Source organism: Calcarisporiella thermophila (assembly GCF_041956535.1).
Source record: "Calcarisporiella thermophila strain CBS 279.70 unplaced genomic scaffold VTP21scaffold_20, whole genome shotgun sequence".
Lineage (NCBI taxonomy): Eukaryota > Fungi > Calcarisporiellomycota > Calcarisporiellomycetes > Calcarisporiellales > Calcarisporiellaceae > Calcarisporiella > Calcarisporiella thermophila.
In genome coordinates, this window is record NW_027192210.1 from 523,916 (window position 1) to 541,804 (window position 17,889).

General features: G+C 41.6%; 11 protein-coding genes across 11 annotated transcripts; 6 read left to right on the forward strand and 5 right to left on the reverse strand.

The window, feature by feature from the left end:
- Nucleotides 1-24: 24 nt before the first annotated feature.
- Nucleotides 25-1,804, reverse strand: VTP21DRAFT_5006 (uncharacterized protein; the record flags this gene model as incomplete). Its single annotated transcript, XM_069395481.1, has 4 exons — nucleotides 25-151; nucleotides 219-623; nucleotides 677-1,163; nucleotides 1,240-1,804. The coding sequence occupies 4 exons, from the start codon at nucleotides 1,802-1,804 to the stop codon at nucleotides 25-27; spliced, it is 1,584 nt and encodes a 527-aa protein (XP_069248622.1).
- Nucleotides 1,805-1,943: 139 nt separating this feature from the next.
- VTP21DRAFT_5007 (uncharacterized protein) lies at nucleotides 1,944-3,076 on the forward strand (the record flags this gene model as incomplete). The annotated part of the gene is made up of 7 exons (XM_069395482.1): nucleotides 1,944-1,968; nucleotides 2,034-2,081; nucleotides 2,141-2,175; nucleotides 2,349-2,475; nucleotides 2,541-2,644; nucleotides 2,709-2,858; nucleotides 2,930-3,076. 7 exons carry the CDS (start codon nucleotides 1,944-1,946, stop codon nucleotides 3,074-3,076), a joined length of 636 nt encoding a protein of 211 aa, XP_069248623.1.
- A 749-nt stretch (nucleotides 3,077-3,825) lies between these two features.
- Nucleotides 3,826-4,761, forward strand: VTP21DRAFT_5008 (uncharacterized protein; the record flags this gene model as incomplete). Its single annotated transcript, XM_069395483.1, has 1 exon — nucleotides 3,826-4,761. One exon carries the CDS (start codon nucleotides 3,826-3,828, stop codon nucleotides 4,759-4,761), a length of 936 nt encoding a protein of 311 aa, XP_069248624.1.
- A 1,561-nt stretch (nucleotides 4,762-6,322) lies between these two features.
- On the forward strand, nucleotides 6,323-7,622 carry VTP21DRAFT_5009 (uncharacterized protein; the record flags this gene model as incomplete). The annotated part of the gene is made up of 2 exons (XM_069395484.1): nucleotides 6,323-6,462; nucleotides 6,542-7,622. 2 exons carry the CDS (start codon nucleotides 6,323-6,325, stop codon nucleotides 7,620-7,622), a joined length of 1,221 nt encoding a protein of 406 aa, XP_069248625.1.
- Nucleotides 7,623-8,596: 974 nt separating this feature from the next.
- On the reverse strand, nucleotides 8,597-8,888 carry VTP21DRAFT_5010 (uncharacterized protein; the record flags this gene model as incomplete). Its single annotated transcript, XM_069395486.1, has 2 exons — nucleotides 8,597-8,688; nucleotides 8,750-8,888. The coding sequence occupies 2 exons, from the start codon at nucleotides 8,886-8,888 to the stop codon at nucleotides 8,597-8,599; spliced, it is 231 nt and encodes a 76-aa protein (XP_069248626.1).
- A 455-nt stretch (nucleotides 8,889-9,343) lies between these two features.
- VTP21DRAFT_5011 (40S ribosomal protein eS25) lies at nucleotides 9,344-9,986 on the forward strand (the record flags this gene model as incomplete). The annotated part of the gene is made up of 3 exons (XM_069395487.1): nucleotides 9,344-9,346; nucleotides 9,554-9,836; nucleotides 9,901-9,986. The coding sequence occupies 3 exons, from the start codon at nucleotides 9,344-9,346 to the stop codon at nucleotides 9,984-9,986; spliced, it is 372 nt and encodes a 123-aa protein (XP_069248627.1).
- Nucleotides 9,987-10,574: 588 nt separating this feature from the next.
- Nucleotides 10,575-10,900, reverse strand: VTP21DRAFT_5012 (uncharacterized protein; the record flags this gene model as incomplete). The annotated part of the gene is made up of 3 exons (XM_069395488.1): nucleotides 10,575-10,612; nucleotides 10,676-10,813; nucleotides 10,885-10,900. The coding sequence occupies 3 exons, from the start codon at nucleotides 10,898-10,900 to the stop codon at nucleotides 10,575-10,577; spliced, it is 192 nt and encodes a 63-aa protein (XP_069248628.1).
- Nucleotides 10,901-12,527: 1,627 nt separating this feature from the next.
- Nucleotides 12,528-13,073, reverse strand: VTP21DRAFT_5013 (uncharacterized protein; the record flags this gene model as incomplete). The annotated part of the gene is made up of 1 exon (XM_069395489.1): nucleotides 12,528-13,073. The coding sequence occupies one exon, from the start codon at nucleotides 13,071-13,073 to the stop codon at nucleotides 12,528-12,530; it is 546 nt and encodes a 181-aa protein (XP_069248629.1).
- A 433-nt stretch (nucleotides 13,074-13,506) lies between these two features.
- VTP21DRAFT_5014 (uncharacterized protein) lies at nucleotides 13,507-14,428 on the forward strand (the record flags this gene model as incomplete). Its single annotated transcript, XM_069395490.1, has 3 exons — nucleotides 13,507-13,567; nucleotides 13,636-13,982; nucleotides 14,063-14,428. The coding sequence occupies 3 exons, from the start codon at nucleotides 13,507-13,509 to the stop codon at nucleotides 14,426-14,428; spliced, it is 774 nt and encodes a 257-aa protein (XP_069248630.1).
- Nucleotides 14,429-14,826: 398 nt separating this feature from the next.
- On the reverse strand, nucleotides 14,827-15,688 carry VTP21DRAFT_5015 (uncharacterized protein; the record flags this gene model as incomplete). Its single annotated transcript, XM_069395491.1, has 2 exons — nucleotides 14,827-15,306; nucleotides 15,380-15,688. The coding sequence occupies 2 exons, from the start codon at nucleotides 15,686-15,688 to the stop codon at nucleotides 14,827-14,829; spliced, it is 789 nt and encodes a 262-aa protein (XP_069248631.1).
- A 167-nt stretch (nucleotides 15,689-15,855) lies between these two features.
- Nucleotides 15,856-17,644, forward strand: VTP21DRAFT_5016 (uncharacterized protein; the record flags this gene model as incomplete). Its single annotated transcript, XM_069395492.1, has 5 exons — nucleotides 15,856-16,085; nucleotides 16,160-16,295; nucleotides 16,360-16,531; nucleotides 16,597-16,684; nucleotides 16,777-17,644. The coding sequence occupies 5 exons, from the start codon at nucleotides 15,856-15,858 to the stop codon at nucleotides 17,642-17,644; spliced, it is 1,494 nt and encodes a 497-aa protein (XP_069248632.1).
- Nucleotides 17,645-17,889: the final 245 nt, after the last annotated feature.

Here is a 17,889-nt window from a genome sequence, read left to right on the forward strand (position 1 = left end):
TCGCAATCATGTCGTTTTGCTGCTCTAGAGGGCTAAATCCCTTAGAAATTGGCGCATCTCCTGAAGTTCTTCAATTCCAGACTCATCAAGCACGTGTTGATATTTGGCGAGTGTCTCTTCAACTTCTGCTAGCGCTTCCGAGTGCTGTCCACTGAAAGGAATCAAGAGGGGGTCGTAAATAGATTGGATAATGAGCAGAAAAAGCAAAATAAAATCACCTATTAAAGAGCAACGAGCATAGCTTGATCTTTTCGTTCGCAAGCTCCACTCCTTCTCCATATACCCTCTGCACAATCTCTAAGGATTTCCTGCATTTTTCCACTGCTTGGGTATATTGCCCCATATATGCTAGCACTTGTGCCATTCTGTCATAAGTCATACCGATTAGCCGGCACTGCGGGTGGTATACACGCAATTGAACCTCAAGAAGTTTATTCAATTTTGACATGGCAGGATCAAAGGAAATATCCTGGATCAGTGATTGAATTTGGTGCATAAGAGCCTGTCTTTGAACAAGATTTACGGGCGTGGCACAACGGGAGCAGAGGGCATCCTGTTCTGACAGAAAATTGGAACATGCGGAATCGGAGCAACGGTATACGTATTCTAATGGATTTTGCTCACTATTTGTCGTTAGGAGAGCTTAGTAAGATTCAGATAAGCACATGAAAAGTACCTGTTTTGGCAAGATTCGCACTCGCAATCGAAGAAATAGTTCTCTCTTAATATTCTTTTACGCTGTTCGGTGCGCTGTTTTCCTACTAGTGGCCCATAACTGATACACACCGGCTCACCCTCTTTAACTTCCCGTGCCACTATCACTTTCAACACGAGAGAGTTCTCCACATGCTCAAACTTGACTATGGAATTTGGACTACAATCATGGTTTATCCGACTCGCTACCAGATAAAGCCCCAGCCCGATCGAGGTAGAAGTGAATTCGACGGTGTTTCCTTCTCGAACCACGGTAGATTCAGATTTATCCCCTTGGATTTTGAAGGCATTGCATCTGACTTTGGCAAGCATGTGCATGAGCTCCAGAAGAGCCTCGTCGGGAAGTCCAAAGGTGATTGCGAGGATAGAAGCAGTTATTGCATATTGGGAAACTAGGGCAGGAGGCTGCGCATCCAAGTGGTGGACAAGTGTGTTAAACCCGTATTTATCTGCAACAAAAATGTTAGCATAAGTTTGGTTACTTTCAAGAAAGGGCGACCAGCTGTTATATATTGGGTCATTTACCATTCAAATAATCAGGAGCACCATGCTTCTGCATAAAGTATGCCTTTACAGCCATTTCGGTAATCTCTCCAAATTTCGCTGATAAACCTTTAAGTCCGCATACAAATCTGTGTCCTCCACGGTCATTGTCGAAACACTCTTTTCCACAAAACCATACTTCATTGCATTCTGCACATTTGATTCGTTTGACATCCTTATCGCCCAGCACAGCAAGACACGCTTCGCACCGCGCATTTTTCAATTCTAATTTTAACGCATGCGTAAAAGGTAATTCTTCGAGCACAACTGCACCAGCAGAAAGACTCCGGGTAGCAACAAGATAATTCCCTGCCTTTGAGGAAGACGTGAGAGTCATATCTCGGGGAGGTGTAAAGATGTCATTTGGTCGAGTTAGAGGTTGAGAGATACGACGACGCGCTGGAGCATTTGACCATTCAGAGAGAAAGGATCGCAATGAAGGAGATTTCTGTACATAGGCACGTACACGTGCTCGTTCCTGTGCAGATTCAGCGAAGTTTGGATTAATTCTGAGAGAGTCAAACCATTCTGTACGCAACAGAGACATTTATTGTTATATTTTGTGGTCTTCCTTTGGACCTGAGTGTCCTGCCGTAATTATAAATGGTGGCGCAGCCAAAATATTAGCAGGTTCTAATTTAATGATAGACTAGCATAGGCAGTTTCAATAGGCAGGACTAATCATCATGGTGCTCTATTTCACAAGCAATGGTATGCATAGCGCTCTGAAATACTTTTATTCAGTTGATTAATAGTAACTGTTGTTTCTTCTTTAGTTGTCGATCCTCCGGCAACGATCTATATGGGAAAAGACAAATATGAGAGTAAGTGGAAATTTCTAGACTATGATTTTTTTTCATAAAAGTTAACTCATGTACATTAGATGAAGAATTGATTAAATATGGATTTGACGAAGACGTATGGTAAGACCAACTTTTTTGGCTTTTCCTTACATTAAGAAATTTAACCCAGACGCGTGCTTTTGCTTTGTTTTGTGCCTCTATGCATTTTAAATTGCAACTTAGGGTAAGTCAGAACCTTCCATTCTAACTGACTATTTTCGAATTTATAACTGTTCAAAATACGACTAGTTTCACGTAGACAAACTGTCGAGTGCACACGTATATCTTCGTCTTCGTGAGGGTGAATCATGGGAGGATATTCCAAAAGCAGTACTCAATGATCTCGCACAGCTGGTGAAAGCCAACAGTATTGAGGGTGAGCTATTTCGCCCCCTTATTAGATTTTCCGTCAGAGTATTGATATATAATCGCAATGCTCAGGGAATAAAAAGAATAACATCACTGTGATATACACTCCTTGGAGCAATTTGAAGAAGACCGGAGACATGGATGTTGGCCAAGTGTCTTTCCATAACCCTAAGCTTGTGAGTACATATTCTTATTTCTTTGCTATTTTTCCCTCATGTAACCGAATCTGGCTTTTGAAAGGTGAAACGGGTATTTATCGAGAAGCGTGTCAACGAAATCGTGAACAGGCTCAATAAAACTAAACAGGAGAGATACCCTGACTTGTATGCAGAACGCCTGGAGCGAGATAAACTAAAGAGAAGAGACGCGCGGATTGCACTGAACAAGCAGGTGTGTAAACTTTGATAATTGGGTTCACACTTTCAAGGTCACCTTGCTCATGATTTATCACTTCAAAACAGCGCCAAGAAGAGCTTGCGGTCAAAAGAGAACGGGATGCAGCCAAGGCCAATTCACTTGAAAACCTGTTCGATATTACCAATATGAAGACTAACCGGCGCGTAGACGATGATGACGGGGACGTCGTCGATGAAGATGACTTCATGTGATTCAAAAGCCATGCAGAGGAATTGGCAATCTACATAAGCCGACAAGGCTTCATTTTTTGTGTATATTTGGGGATAATAGAATTGAGAGTTGAGAATTGGCGAGGATAAATAAGGATGCATCTTGGTTACTATTTTGGCCCATTGTTCGAATCCGAGAGCTTTCTTTTTAGTGTATTCTAAACTGAGAATTTCACCTTCGCATCAGTATTTTTCTCGTGCTAACGCGAGGATCCTTGATGCAGACTGCATTCCAGTGACCGCTGTCAAAAATTTAATTAGACGATGGAAAAATTCGCTCTCAGAGCGGGCATTTTTGGAAAAGATCCCCCAGAAATTGGTACTAGATTACGGAAAATTGAGACTAAGTCGCGCTGCTATGCGCACGGTTGTTGTCAAGTCCCATTATATAAGGTTTTGCCCGACTCTACGTTCCTGCAATAACGAAATCTCTTTTGAAAAGCTTCCCTCTCTTTATTGAGTGCCCCTTCTATAAAACCGATCTCTACATCCTTTTATCATCTCGAAGTCCTTTCTTCCTGGGAAGAGAAGAAGAATACCCCCATTATTCCTCCTTCATTACCTATCTCTACTGTAAGAACCACCCTCATTGCTCGTCTTTAAAGCTAAATATCTTCAGGAGCTGAGCTCTTGTCTTTATATTCTACAATACTATACAATTTCCTCTATATCCTTATACGTTCTTTTGCTATATTTCCTATCTTTACAAAAGTTTTTGTTTGATTGATATCATGAAGACGCCAGTCCTCCTAACGCTCAGCCTGTTGGGTACGACGACGCTAGTTCTCGCTGCACCCAGCAAGCGTGGTCTCCTCGACAATACCCTCAACAACCCTCAGATCATTGATCACATCAGCGCGTTGAATTCGATGGTCAACTCCAATCCGCAGACGAGCGAGAATACAAATGCAAACACTAAGGCCTCCGGCCCGGGCGACAACTCGAATCTCCATAAACAGGGCCCGGAGGGCGCGTATATTAGTGGATATCACCACCATCATCACCACCACTACGCAAAGAGAGAAGCCATTCCCGAAAACGACGCGAAAATTCAGAAAGATGCCAAGGTGAAAAGGGGAAATAATGCCAAAGCCAAAAAAACGGGCCGGCACTCCAATAAGAAAAAGCACAAGGATGATGGCAATCGAGAGCTAATCGCGTCGCGCATGCGTATGGTGCACGAAATGATGAAGCAAGACGTGCACGAGCACGGCTCGGCGACCATCGGAAAGCGTGGCGTTCTCGACAACACCCTAAATAACCTTAATGTGCTTGACCATATCTCTGCGCTTGACTCGACGGTCAATTCGAACCCGCAAAACGGCGAGAACAGAAGTGCCAACACCAAGGCAAACGGTCCTGGCGACAATTCTGTCTTGTCGAAGCAAGGTGGCGAGGGTATCTATGGCTATCACCGTCATCACCACCATCACCACCATTATCCGTACCATTCTCACAATTGGAAGCGAGCGACAGATGCGGACAAGCTCAAGTATGGAAATTTCTATGGTAAGGACTATGACACAGCAATGGCAGCCATTAAAGCACAGATGCGCAAATCAAAGGGGCCATACACGGAATTTGAAGACGAGCTAATGCGGCGCAATGAAATCGATAGCCATGCTAACTATGAGGACACCCTCACCAACAATTCAGCAGCCCTTTAAAAGAGCAGATATGCAGAGTCAAACGCCATATCGAAATGTCATAGCCTAATCTCAAAACTTGAAGAGCAGAGGCAGACGAAGTTTTAAACTCATTGTATTGCACTTATTTTATTATTTTGCCTTCTTGCTCTAATGTTTTTTTGTATCCTCTACTCTCCTTTGCCTTCATTTACTATTACTATGTTAGTACTTTATTTATGAGTTGCGAGGGATAAAAATAAATATACTCTATTCATATTGAATAAATTCACCCGCACTGAGACCAGCATCCACTAGCTGCTTAGGGGTTAGGAACGCACTCAAGGACTTTCTTTCAGAGCATAATTCTACACTGGAATGTTTTGAGACGGCTCATCTTCGACCGATCCATTATCCATACAAAATCCTCAATATTTCTAAATACGTATTCTCTTGCACTGGCCCTACATTTCTCCGGTTTTCGCTTCCATGCATTTGGAAATATGGATTCGATCTTGAAAGGAATGACAAAACAAAGAAAGTGGCCAAACAAAGAGGCGATAATTAATTCCTCTTCGTATCCAGAGCGTAATGGAGTGAGTATTAGGTTCCTTCGGAGTACAAGACAAGCTTTTTTGCAGTCGTAATTATTTATATGTAAAAAAGGAATGTACAAGCTTCTAATATAGCGGTAAGTTGATGATTCTAAAGGTAAAATAAATAACTAAACGTATTATAGGTCATTCAAACTTCGTGTACAAGGAAACTGTTTATTACGTCTGTGGCGATATTGGTGAATGAATATCCAAACTTACGTCTTTCTTTCTATTATCTCTACAACTTGTGGTATGCTGTTTATAGATTATTTATTATACGGAGTTGCCTCTGATTATTTTTGCTTTTTAACACTTATTCCTGTATTAATAGAGGAGCAAGTATGGAGCCGTTCGCCCAGCTGCTAAGATATCTCTATAACGTGGTTAACAGATTATAGCTTGTATGAAATATCTTCATCCTCTAATGTATATGTGAAAGAATCTGTTAGTCACCGCGATTTGGATTACATGAGCTAGTTGGATTTGTTCATATCACTGTGCCTCAACTGGATCTTTGCTTGTTCGTTTCATATAACAATTTATCGCTCCTCGGAATGCAAATAAAGTATAGTGTCATACAAAACTTACCTCCATACCAATATGGCCTTCAAAAGATATCGTGGACAATATAAACTCTCCACTCTTATGGAACGCTATTAAACCAACCCCAAAAATCCAACCAAAGGGAACTTTCAGATCACGGCCCTGGCACAAAAATATGAACACAAAAACTAGCTCTGCAATGACTCGGAGCTCTATATATCATTACACCCCAATTGTTTTAAACAATGAAAATTTAATTCAATTCTATGAATATATTTCTATATATTATGCCCAATCTCCGGGAGTAAAGCAAACCACTGTGTCCTATTTTTATTTCATATTCAAGATATCGCATTACCTCTCCATTTTCATTATATTCTTATCACTATAGCATTTTACGGCATCCGCACACAAGACAACCACAAACAGCAATCCATCGCAACTTTTTCATTTCTTTTTTGCACATGGCATCCAAACTATCCCAGTCAAGCAACCAAAATTCGTCTCAGGCGAAGCCCACGGCCGACGAGCAATATGGAACTCACATTCGGCCCACCATGTCCACTCTTAGAAAATGGAGAAAGAAGACGCCAAGGCCAATAAAGTGCGTAGAGATTGTCTTTTTCATATTTTCATAGATGCAGAAAATAACAGGGTATTGCTCTACCTATTATTCAACATAGCTGTTTTATGGCTTACCGCATGGACAAGCACCACGAAATTCTGGCCAAATATCCAGGGATGAACAACAAAGAGATCAGCCGACTAGTTGGTGAAATGTGGCGCGTGGAACCCGAAGAAGTGAAGACGGAATACCGCAGGCGTGCAGAAGAGTCGAAAAGATTGCACAAACTGAATTTTCCCGAGTATCAGTACCGACCAAAGAAGAAATCGGATGTTCAACGGACTGCACTGAATTCTCGAGAAATTTCGAACAGGACTTTGGAACAACCGGAGTCTTACACCGAAAGCAAAAGGGTGCTTCATGGGGGAATAGGAAAGAGAAAAATAGAAAGAACTTTACTATGGAGGAAGACCCATGAACAGTGGGTATCAAAAAGAGTCACGGGTATTGAGGAGCCTGAGGTGGGCTTGAAACTGCCGATAGCGATGCGTATGAGAGGATCGAGCTCGGGAGCTGAATGGGGAAGATTGCACAATTCCACAGTCTCAACCACGAAAAGTGGCCTGTCTACAGGGGATGTTCAAACTGATATCTCTAACCTCTCACTCAGGCCTTCATATCAACTCTGTGGTGGTGCAAACGGAATCACAAGCTGTGGCAGCGATTATATAGGCATGATACCGCTGCCAATTCAAATTACGCATTCGTTACCAGAGTTTTTCTATAGTTCGAATAGCTATAATGAAATGGAATCGAGGTTATCTCACATTGTCGACAAGCATAGAAATCTTCCCCACTGGCTGTCCGAGTTACAGAGAGGAGTATCGCATTCTGAACCACCGCCTACGCTACTAGATTTTGAGCATCAACCCACAGCCACGACTTGGACCCGAGCTAGTACAACCTTTAACACTGCACATGGGTTGTATAATTGGGATATATCCTTTCCACCTTTTAACGAAGAATTCCTGCTCGATTCGAGTCCAATGTGCCATCATTCTTACACCTCTTTTATAGAGAACTTTTCTTCGGAATTATCTGGAGAGTATAAGGAGGCCCTTCTAGAGACTGAATTTTTCTCACCTGAAGAGTATCAACAAAAGCAATTCGAGTTGAGCTTTGAAGGAACACTGGGTTGATATACATTTTGGTTGCTTATTTAAACTTGAGGGATGAGAGCATTTAGAAACCCATATTTTTGCATTTTCTCTTTCAATTCTTCTATGCTTCACTTTCTGTGCATTATAATAATATTATAATCCGGGTAATTATTACCCGGATCACTCCAACCTACTATCACGATACACTACATCGTTGAGAGGGATAGACGGATCATTTAGGGATCACAGAAACATCAAATCTATTTAAAAGAAGGAAATGCCGACTTGAAACTGTTCACTGTATGAAAATGAGAGCATTATTTTTCATTTTCAAATCCGTCATTTCTTTCTGTAGTATAGACTTTAACAACGCTACCTGAGACGGTGCTCAGAAAAGCCAGACAGATTAGAAAGCTATTCATCTCAATATATCAACGAGAACAGTTGAAACAATAGAAGGTTAGATTAGAAAGAAGAAAAAAAGGGTAAATAAAAAGTTTTCTTTAAAACAAAAGTTATCTGATCGAAAGCTACCTTGTTCTTATATAATTCAATGAACAATTTTTAATATTAGCTTGGTTACAAGAGTTTTTTGAAATTATTATATCTATATTTATATCAATAATATAGAAGAAACTATGATAACACCATTATTCTTTTGTTTTTTTCTGTGAAATAAACATTACTACTTCATTGAGTAGAATAGAGGGAGCATAGAGCTAACAGCAATTTTCACAAAGTACCAATTTACTTAGAGGAGAGAAAACCGAAGTTTTACTATATCCATATCAATGTTACAGAAGAATCTTCAAAAAAATCATTAGTTGTTTTGACATTTATAAACTTTATCTTGTGTATAAAAGATCAATGTAGTAAGCGCAAGCCAACACCATATAAAATATTTGTTATACGAAGAGCAGATAGTGTATTTAGCTTGAGAGCAAGACAAATTAAATGCTATGGATAGCTTTTACTAAACTATAACAAGTCAGTGTTTTTTATATCCATTTTTCTTATTGTACAACTACCGTTCCCGTCATAGAAGGATGTAATGCACAGTGGTATGTAAATTCTCCAGGAGTTGTAAGCACACGGGTAAATGACACTATGGTAAAATATTCTTAAGCCAAAGCCTCTCACGTCTAGCTTCTATCTAGATAACTTACTTCCAGGACTTAATACTCCAGAGTCCCATCCCGGCCCATCGCTAGTGGCGGTATGCTCAGCATCGTCATTATTCGCCCATCTTACCGTGTCACCACTGTTTATTGTCACATGTTGGGGTACAAATTGGTAACCGTCCATTACAACTATATGATTTGCGGCTAAAACAACGCTCAGCGAAGCTAGATAGATTGGTAGGATTTGCATCTCAATATATCAACAAGTGAAGTTGCGACTTAAGGAAGATTACAAAAGATGATATTAAAAAAATAAGGTAAAAGAATAGAGAGTATATACAGTAAGGTATTATAAATTAAAAATGCTCCTTGTAGAAACACTTCTTGTTCATATATAATGCGGCGAAATAGATCTTACATTAACACATGTATTTGGAAATAGTAATAGCCAGAATTTTTTGGCATTACTATTCCCAAAAATCAGAAAAGAATTAATTTAATAGTAGATATTATCTACTATATCTAATAAACAGTCACTAATCCGATCTGAACTAATTCACTCATGTGGGGGAAATCGTGAAATCTTTAAGACCTAGGGAAAATTTTTCTTTTTCTTCTTTCACGATAATTAAGGACAAAATGGTGAGTGTAAAACATCATTAAAATGTATTAATGGATGGATAGATGGATGAAGAGATGGATAAGGTGGATGGATGAATGGGTTGAATGAGTGTAAATGATGAAAAGGGTGTAATTATAAAGGAGTATGGATGGAATGATGCACGATGTGGACAGCTGATTTTTTTCATCTAACAATACTGAAATCTGCATCTCTTCTATTTTTATTAGGCCAAGAAGGAAGCCGCTGCTAAACCCTCTGGTGGTTCTAACAAGAACAAGAAGAAGTGGTCTAAAGGAAAGGTTAAGGATAAGGCCAACAATGCTGTCGTTTTCGACAAGGTCGCTTTCGATAAGCTGCACAAGGAAGTTCCTACCTACAAGCTCATCACCCAGTCCGTCCTAGTTGATCGGTTGAAGATCAACGGCTCCTTGGCCCGTATTGCCATCCGGGAGTTGGAAAACAAGGGACTTATTAGGCGGATCTCGACCCACGGATCCCAGCTGATCTACAGTAAGTTCTTTTCTTTTTTTTCTTTTTTAATCCAAACCTAAGCACTTAATTATCTTCAATCTAGCTCGCAATACTGGTGTGGAGGATCTCGTTGTTGAGCCCACCGCAAAGGCTGGCAAAGGCAAGAAGGCAGCTGCTGAGGATGAGTAGATGCAGAACTACATTTTATTCTTTTCTCTTGTGCAAATAAAACAATATAATCACGTACTGTCTCTTGCCTCGAAAAAGTATATGAATACGAATTATATCTAGTATGATTGTATCTGTATCAGTGTTGCTCAGTATTCGCCACCAACGAAAAATAGTGAAGAGTTTAGGACGTAAACTGAAAGGCAGTATGTTGTATGTAAAATGGATACTAGCGCATGCAAATCATATATATCGATAAGTGCTTTGATATTTTTCTCCAACACATTTTGGAGCAGATAAAAGTGTAACCGAAAGTGCTTCTCTTAAGGGCACATTGGACACAAACAGGATATTCGATTTTTCTGATATTAGTTCACTTTAACTACAAGGCCTTGCTTGTGTTGCATAATATAAGAGGAGAGGAATATTAGTAGATAACAGTAGCTTGCTGTTTTATAGAAAACCTGGAGAATCATACAGCTTAAGAATTGTAAATGTAAAATTTAACGATCAAATGTGATTGTACTATAGAGAAATTACAAAAGTCTTGGAGTAATTCTCAATGGAAGATGAATCTTTTTCTTTCATTGTTCACAACAAGATTCCAGATTATTTTAGATCCTCGTCATCAAAATCATCTTCAAAGTCTATCGCAAAAAAAAAGCGAATTAGTTTTGTAAACGTAATCAGAAGCAACGTCAATTATCCACCATTATAGAAATCACTATGCACAATTCGCTCGTGTACCCTTGATATTCTGCCTATAATCTCATCACGACCGCTCACCATGGAAGAGGGAGTAGAATCCATCAGTTCATCCAGATCATCGGTGCTCATAGGATCGAAATCTTAAATGAGGTTAGAAAAGTATATTAATATAATTGTATGAAAATGAACAAATATATATATATGGATTTACCTTCGATTTGTGACATTGATTAGGAGGAGAACGCGAATTATATGCTATCGAATTTATTATCTATTTTCTTTCCGTGTAATAAATGAACGTGTGACTTAATAATCAGTCAAATATGACTTGATGTACATTCAAATTTCATTGTGTATATCTTGGTTATCTCGAAATAATAATAACAGGAAAAAAAAAAGGCCTACATGCGTTCTAGACTAGATATATTTTCACTTTTATTAGAAGAAAACTGACATCAATTAAGTCCGGGTAACGGCTCAATAGAGCTCATTGTAATGAAAATATATTCTTATACAAATTCTTGAGTGAGAATAAAAGGTATACGAAGCTCAGCCCCCCATAAAGAGGGTCTTGTCACAAAACAACTGTCATTAAACCCTCTTCCATACTATTAGGATATTGGATAAACCTTTTTAATGGCGTCAATACTATAAAACTGTGAAGATAGTCCATCCTTGCAAAGATGTCACCAAAGAACTGCAAAGGGGATTAAAACTCATCAGAAGTATTCACAACCTCATACCAGCATAAACTAGAGAGAAAGGCATGGAGCGTAAAACACAATTGAAATAACGCACTCGCACTTGTTTGAGTGCCTTCATATACGGCACTTTTTGCCGAGTGTTCACCAATTTCCTTGACGCCATACCTTCAGATATACTTGTCTGATTCACTCAACATAAATATTCTATAATATAGAATACAAGGACATACTATGTTTTTAGGATATAACCGGTAGAGGGTGGTGGGTTGGCTCTTCTAGGGTAATCCTGTGGGTTCTTGTTAAGGCATCTTAGGGGTACAATGGGAAATATTGAGAGCAGAAGCCCTTTATTGGTGGTTTAATGTAGTGTTAAATTTTGATTATGATGAAGAGTAAGAGTTTGCCTTCTTTAACTTCAATGGTTTAATAAAGCTATTATGTAATGCACTTATGGTAGCTCACTGCCCAAAAAGACCATAATGTTTTTCATGTGACCTCATGTTGGATCGTTTAAACTTGCACAGTGTCCAGCATCCAAATCGAGTCATATTTGACTAAATAAAACAAAACACGTCACAATGCTAATAGCAAAACAACTATTCAGTACTATCTATTCAAGAAGAGTTTCAAAGACTTGCTGTCTTTAGCTATTCTTTGTATGGCAAGATTGTAAGTCCTGCCAGAAATCTTCTGGATCTTCTTCAATAATGCCCGGTATAGCGAACCTCATCAAATTGGGTTTATAGCGGATGCCAACTGGCATTGCACTGCGGCGCTAAAACAAATACATGCAAAATAGGGCCTTGTTTCTGACATATTATGCCCTGATCAAATGGCGTCAAATTTGGGAGACTTGGCATTCAATTCGTAGAGGATATAAGATATAAGAACTATAATAATGCTTGAGGATATGATACGATCCTATTCTCGGTCAGCTCTATCATTGAAATGAGCAATGCTCTTTCCGAATAATTAAGATAGGATATCTTGAATAATATGATAATCCGGTCTGTATAGCTCTGGGATTCTGAAGGATAATAAAGGATTTTGGAGAAAACATATATTTGAAATTGTTTTGGGTGTAGCAAGGTACATTTATGTAATTTTTCTAGTCTAACAATAACAGGGATTAATACATAATGTACAACACTTATTCCTTGAGTTTCTGGATGAGCTCCAGCGATGCTTTGATATGTCCTTGAATGTCCGTCATGGAGTTGAAATAGCCCTTCACAGTTCCATCGGGTCCGATGATATAGGTGGCTCTACCAGGTAGCAAGCCAAGCGTATTGGGGACCTGGAATGCCTTACGAGCTTCGCCCTTGGGATCGGCCAACAACGTGAATGGGAGTCTCCGGTTAGATGCAAAGGCCTTGTGAGAGTCCACAGAGTCGGAAGAAATTCCAACGACCTCAGCTCCATGCTGTTGGAACACTTCGTAGTTATCCCTAAATGCGCAAGCCTGAGCAGTGCAGCCCGAGGTTTCGTCCTTGGGATAGAAGTAGATGACGGCAGATTTGCCGGCGAAGTCATCGACCAGGGTTACCTCCTTGCCGTCTTGGTTTTGAAGCTTAAGGCCGCGTGGAGCGGGCTTGTTGAGAAGGGCGTGGGAAGACATGGTTCGAGTTAATTGCTGTCGAAAGATTAGCGAGGCGGGAGAGAGAGAAGGATTTTTGAAGAGTAAGGAGAAATGCATAGGTCGAGGAGAGCGATCCAAGGGTTTTATAAACCTCCCTGAGAAATACGCAGAACCATAGGGAAAGTTCTGTGCACGCGTCATATACGATTATTATCGGACTTTGATCGTTCGATTTTGAACACAGATTGAAGAGGAAAGTAATCATGTTTTTTGCGCGGGAGATTTTACCGAGAATCAATACGTCACAAGAGCAGTGCAGAATTTCCGGAGAGTCAGCCCTAATCTCTACGCCCCCCTTATTTAGCCGATCCAAGCCGGAAGCAAGTTATCGGGTACCGCTGTGACATGTAATGTTGTGTGGTGGCGAAAAAATTTTTCTCACATAATAAGTTTTTCCCATTTTTTTTTTCCTGGTGAGAACACAAACCACCGCGCTCTTCTCTTTACCGCTCTCCATTCTGCTCTGTTCTCCACACTCTCACATGGCGACATGGCTAACTTGTTTGAGTTGGAACTCTTGGTCAAAGGCCCTATAACGGAGGACATGACAAGTAAGCGTTGCCTCTCGCTCTCTCCTTCCCATTGACTCTCTTGCGTTAACCCTCCATTCTCTTATTAGCGTACATCGCCAACATGGCTGCCCGTGTTCTGCCGTGTACTCCGGTGCGTTCTGCTGTCCTCCTTCCTCCACTTCCAACTTTCCTCCGCATGCTTACCTGCCACATGCCCATCTCCAACGGCACCCTCTTCGCCACCCTCCCCCTACTCGACCGTCTATACCAACGCCTTCCTGCGGACGCGCACGGACTCGAATGCACTGCCCACAGGATTTTACTCGCGACGCTCATAGTCGCCAGTAAAGTAGTGAACGATACAGCACCTAGGAATAAAACGTGGGCGCGGGCTTGCCCATGGTTTGAACTCAAGGAGATTAATTTAATGGAAAGACAACTGCTCATGCTGCTCGTACGTGGTCTTATTCTTGCCATTCCTCCCTCCTCAACGAGAGCATTTAACTTAATACCTCTTACGTTGACAACTCATAGGGCTATGATCTTAGCATAACCGAGTCGGACCTTCTACCCCACCTCTCTCCTCTTCTCCGCTTTTCCTTCGCCCTTCCACACTCTTGCACCTCGGGAAAGAAGCGCACAAGGCATCACCACCGCTCCATTCCACCCTCAGTCCCGCCCCCAAAGCAGCCTCTTCCCCCCATTCCGCGGCCTCCAAGGCCTGATACATGGATCGAGTCAATTACTCCTGAGGCTTCTGAGGAGGAAGATGCTGGGGCTAGGGTGGATACGCTGAGAGGTAGAACAAGAGAAAGAAGGTGGGAGGACACACGTGCATATATTACACCGCCTTCACCCTCGCCCCTCTCTGTCAACAATAGCTCTGTGAATTTGATATAGTAAATTATTTATTGTACATATTATCCTTTGATTTTTTTTAATATCTACTCTATCTATTATTTGTTGCTGTCCGTGTGTATCATTCATTTTCAATTGCCTCTTTCAACTTTGCTAGCTGTTTATTTGTTCGTTTTTTATTTTGTTTTTTCTTTGAAAGTGGAATTGAGAGGAGTTCTATTGCCCTTGTCCTTGTTTTGCCTTCTATTTTCTCTCCCTCTAATGATCTTCTACTAACCTGTATATTAGTGCTTCTCTGGTTTATTCCAGCGGCTTTATTTCTATCTGAAACAGAAGGAATTCACAGTGATATTATTTGAATTAAATAATTACAAGTAATACAAAAATTGGGGAGAGGGGGATAAATGAAAGTTAGGAATACAAACTTCTGCGAGCCACGCTCAGGGGCTTGAGTGAGGCGGGGGAGGGTTACTTGCTATAGCCGCCCAAGAGTGGCCGGTGTGGTTGGCGGATATTCCATCTCGGGGAAGTGGAGGTTGAGATGGAGGATGGAGGCTTTGGGAAGGTGGCCTCCACGGCATACTCGAGAAGTGCCTCTCTCTTCCGCCATAATATCCACTTCTTCCACTTCTATCTTCATGGTGGCTTCTCCCACCATGATATCCTCTGTTGCCTCCATAGTGTCTTCTTCGACGAACCTCCTGGATAGGCATACGATCTAGTCTCTCTATTATCTCTCTAACCTCATCGGCTCCATATGTACTGGTTGGCCATGGCATTATTGTCATTACGCGATGAAAGCCTTCTTCAAGACGTGGTTCCCTAAGATCATCTACAAAGCGACGTAAGATTTCTATGCCACGCGGTCCCTCCACTCCAGTGGGATGATTTTGGCGACTAATAATTCTACGCTCACATTCCTTTGGTAAAATGAAGGGATTTTGATTAGTGATTGACGAAATGGAATGTCAAGAGATAAAGGTTTAATCCCACCTCATAGCTTGTTCCGAAAAATATGCATTCCACGTTCACACCTGCATTCTGACCAATCCTAATCCATACCCCTCTCTGTCGATTATCGAAATTGCACCTATCTATCACGACATTATTCCTTGGCAAAGAGGCGCGTGCAAGCGATTCGCAAGCCTGGCGAGAGCCCAAATCATCCTGGTTGACGCGGACCCAATTAGGAAGGGCATTAACCAATGCGGAGGCAAATGTGGACTTTCCACACCCAGGGGGTCCTACTAACACAAGAAGTCGAGTCGATGTTGCTGAGGGGAGATAGGGTGGCATATTCATTCGGGATTCGAAGAGAGACTCAGAGGAATTTATACTCGCTTCAGCAACCTACCATATTTGATGGAACAATTGAAATAGAGTAGGGTGTGACTGCCAACTCATACTTAAGGTCTTTTCCCCATCTCGATTCTCTAGAGTACCATTCATCCTTTAAGAGGTGGAAAACAATGGCGGCGCCTTCATCCTTTGCCGCTTTCATATTTTACACGGGGCTTCTTCTTTCATTCTTTCTACTTCTTCTTGGCATTACCTTCACCTTCACTCTCCTCTTCGCACGCAGACATATAGCCCGAATTCGCTCTAAAACCCGATCCCGACTCCTCGAGAGTGTTAAATTGGAGGGTGGTCAAGCAGGACAGCGAGAGCCGGTTGTATTAGGGTTATTTCATCCGTACTGGTGCGTATATGGAGTAGATTTCTAAGTCATGTTGAACGTCAAATGCTGACATGAATGAAAATATATACATATAGTAATGCAGGTGGAGGAGGAGAGCGCGTTCTCTGGTGCTGTGTTCGCGATGTGCTCGCAGCCTACCCTTATGTAGTTTGCGCGATCTATACAGGCGATACGGATGCGACTAAAGATCAAATTATTTCCCGTGCCAAAGTAGGCTTATCCGCTCTATGAATCCCATTGGGATTTCAACATGTCTATAGTTTGCCTTTTTTAGGAACGATTCAATATCGAACTAGATACGGATCGAATAGTATTTGTGTTTCTTCAAGGAAGAAAATGGGTGGAGGATAAAAGGTACCCGCGCTTCACTTTGTTGGGTCAAGCGCTCGGGTCTATGGTTCTTGGGTGGGAGGCCCTCAATTTATTAGTACCTGACATTTATTTTGGTAAAAAGCCTTAATCCATCACCACCCCCATTTTGAACTGCTCCGGCTAAATCATATCAATGTAGACACGATGGGCTATTCTTTCACGTATCCTCTTGTCAAACTTCTCTGCGGGTGCCCTGTAGCTTCATATGTGCACTATCCTACTATCAGGTTGATTTACTGGCACGCCAGCCTAATCCTGTTCCATTTTGATTCACATGCTAACGCAATTTTGCTTCTCCTTATTTTAACTTCTTCTATAGTTCGGATATGCTACGACGTATTAGTGGCCGTGTCTCCGCTCATAACAACCAATCCCATATTTCCAGGAATCCTGTTCTTTCCAGGGCTAAGCTAATTTACTACCACGCGTTCGCAGCACTCTACACTTTCTTCGGCTCTCACTCCGATGCCGTCATGGTTAATTCGAGCTGGACAAAATCACATATCGACTCCCTGTGGCATACAAACGCGCAAATTGTGTATCCACCCTGCGATACAGAACGACTTAGGAGAATAAAACTGGAGGGCGAGGAGCGGGAGGAAGGGATAATCGTGAGCGTTGCACAGTTCCGACCCGAGAAAGATCACCCGCTTCAGCTACGGGCGATCAGCGAGCTCGTGAAGCGATATCCCGCCTATAGAGAGAAAGGATTGAAATTAGTGCTTGTGGGAAGCGCGCGCAATGCGGGCGACGAAGAGCGCATCGAGGCTCTTAAAGCCCTAGCCACAGAGCTCAATATTATCGATCTTGTGCATTTTGAGGTGAACGCCCCGTACGAGAAGTTACTGCATTGGCTAGCACGGGGGCAAATAGGGATTCACACGATGTGGAACGAGCACTTTGGCATCGGGGTGGTGGAGTATATGGCGGCAGGATTAATTCCAGTGGTCCACAATAGTGGGGGGCCTAAACTCGACATCGTAGTTGAGTGGAAGGGAGAGCGGACGGGATATCTTGCTGAGACTGCCGAAGAATTCGCAATGGCATTGCACACGGTGCTCTCTATGCCAGAGCAAGAGAGGTGGCGGATGCGAGAAAGAGGAAGAGAGAGTGTGGTGAAGAAGTTCTCAGAAGAGCAGTTTGTAGACGGGATACTGGAATCACTGGATGCTTTTTTGACGAGATAGCTCTAGACAATAACAAAAATATTAATCAAAGCGGCGGGGCCAGCAGTATTTTGTTGCTTTTATCAATATTTCCCTTTAATAAACATAAATGACGAACTTTTATTCCTAAGAGTTGAAGAATCACCCCAGAAAAGATGAAATAAAATGCAAGCTTCCATTCATAACATTAAGATTAAGCTGCCGCCCAGCACCAAAAAAGAGCAGGGTTTGACAGCACGCTGGACGAGGAGAACCAGCCTAGAGAT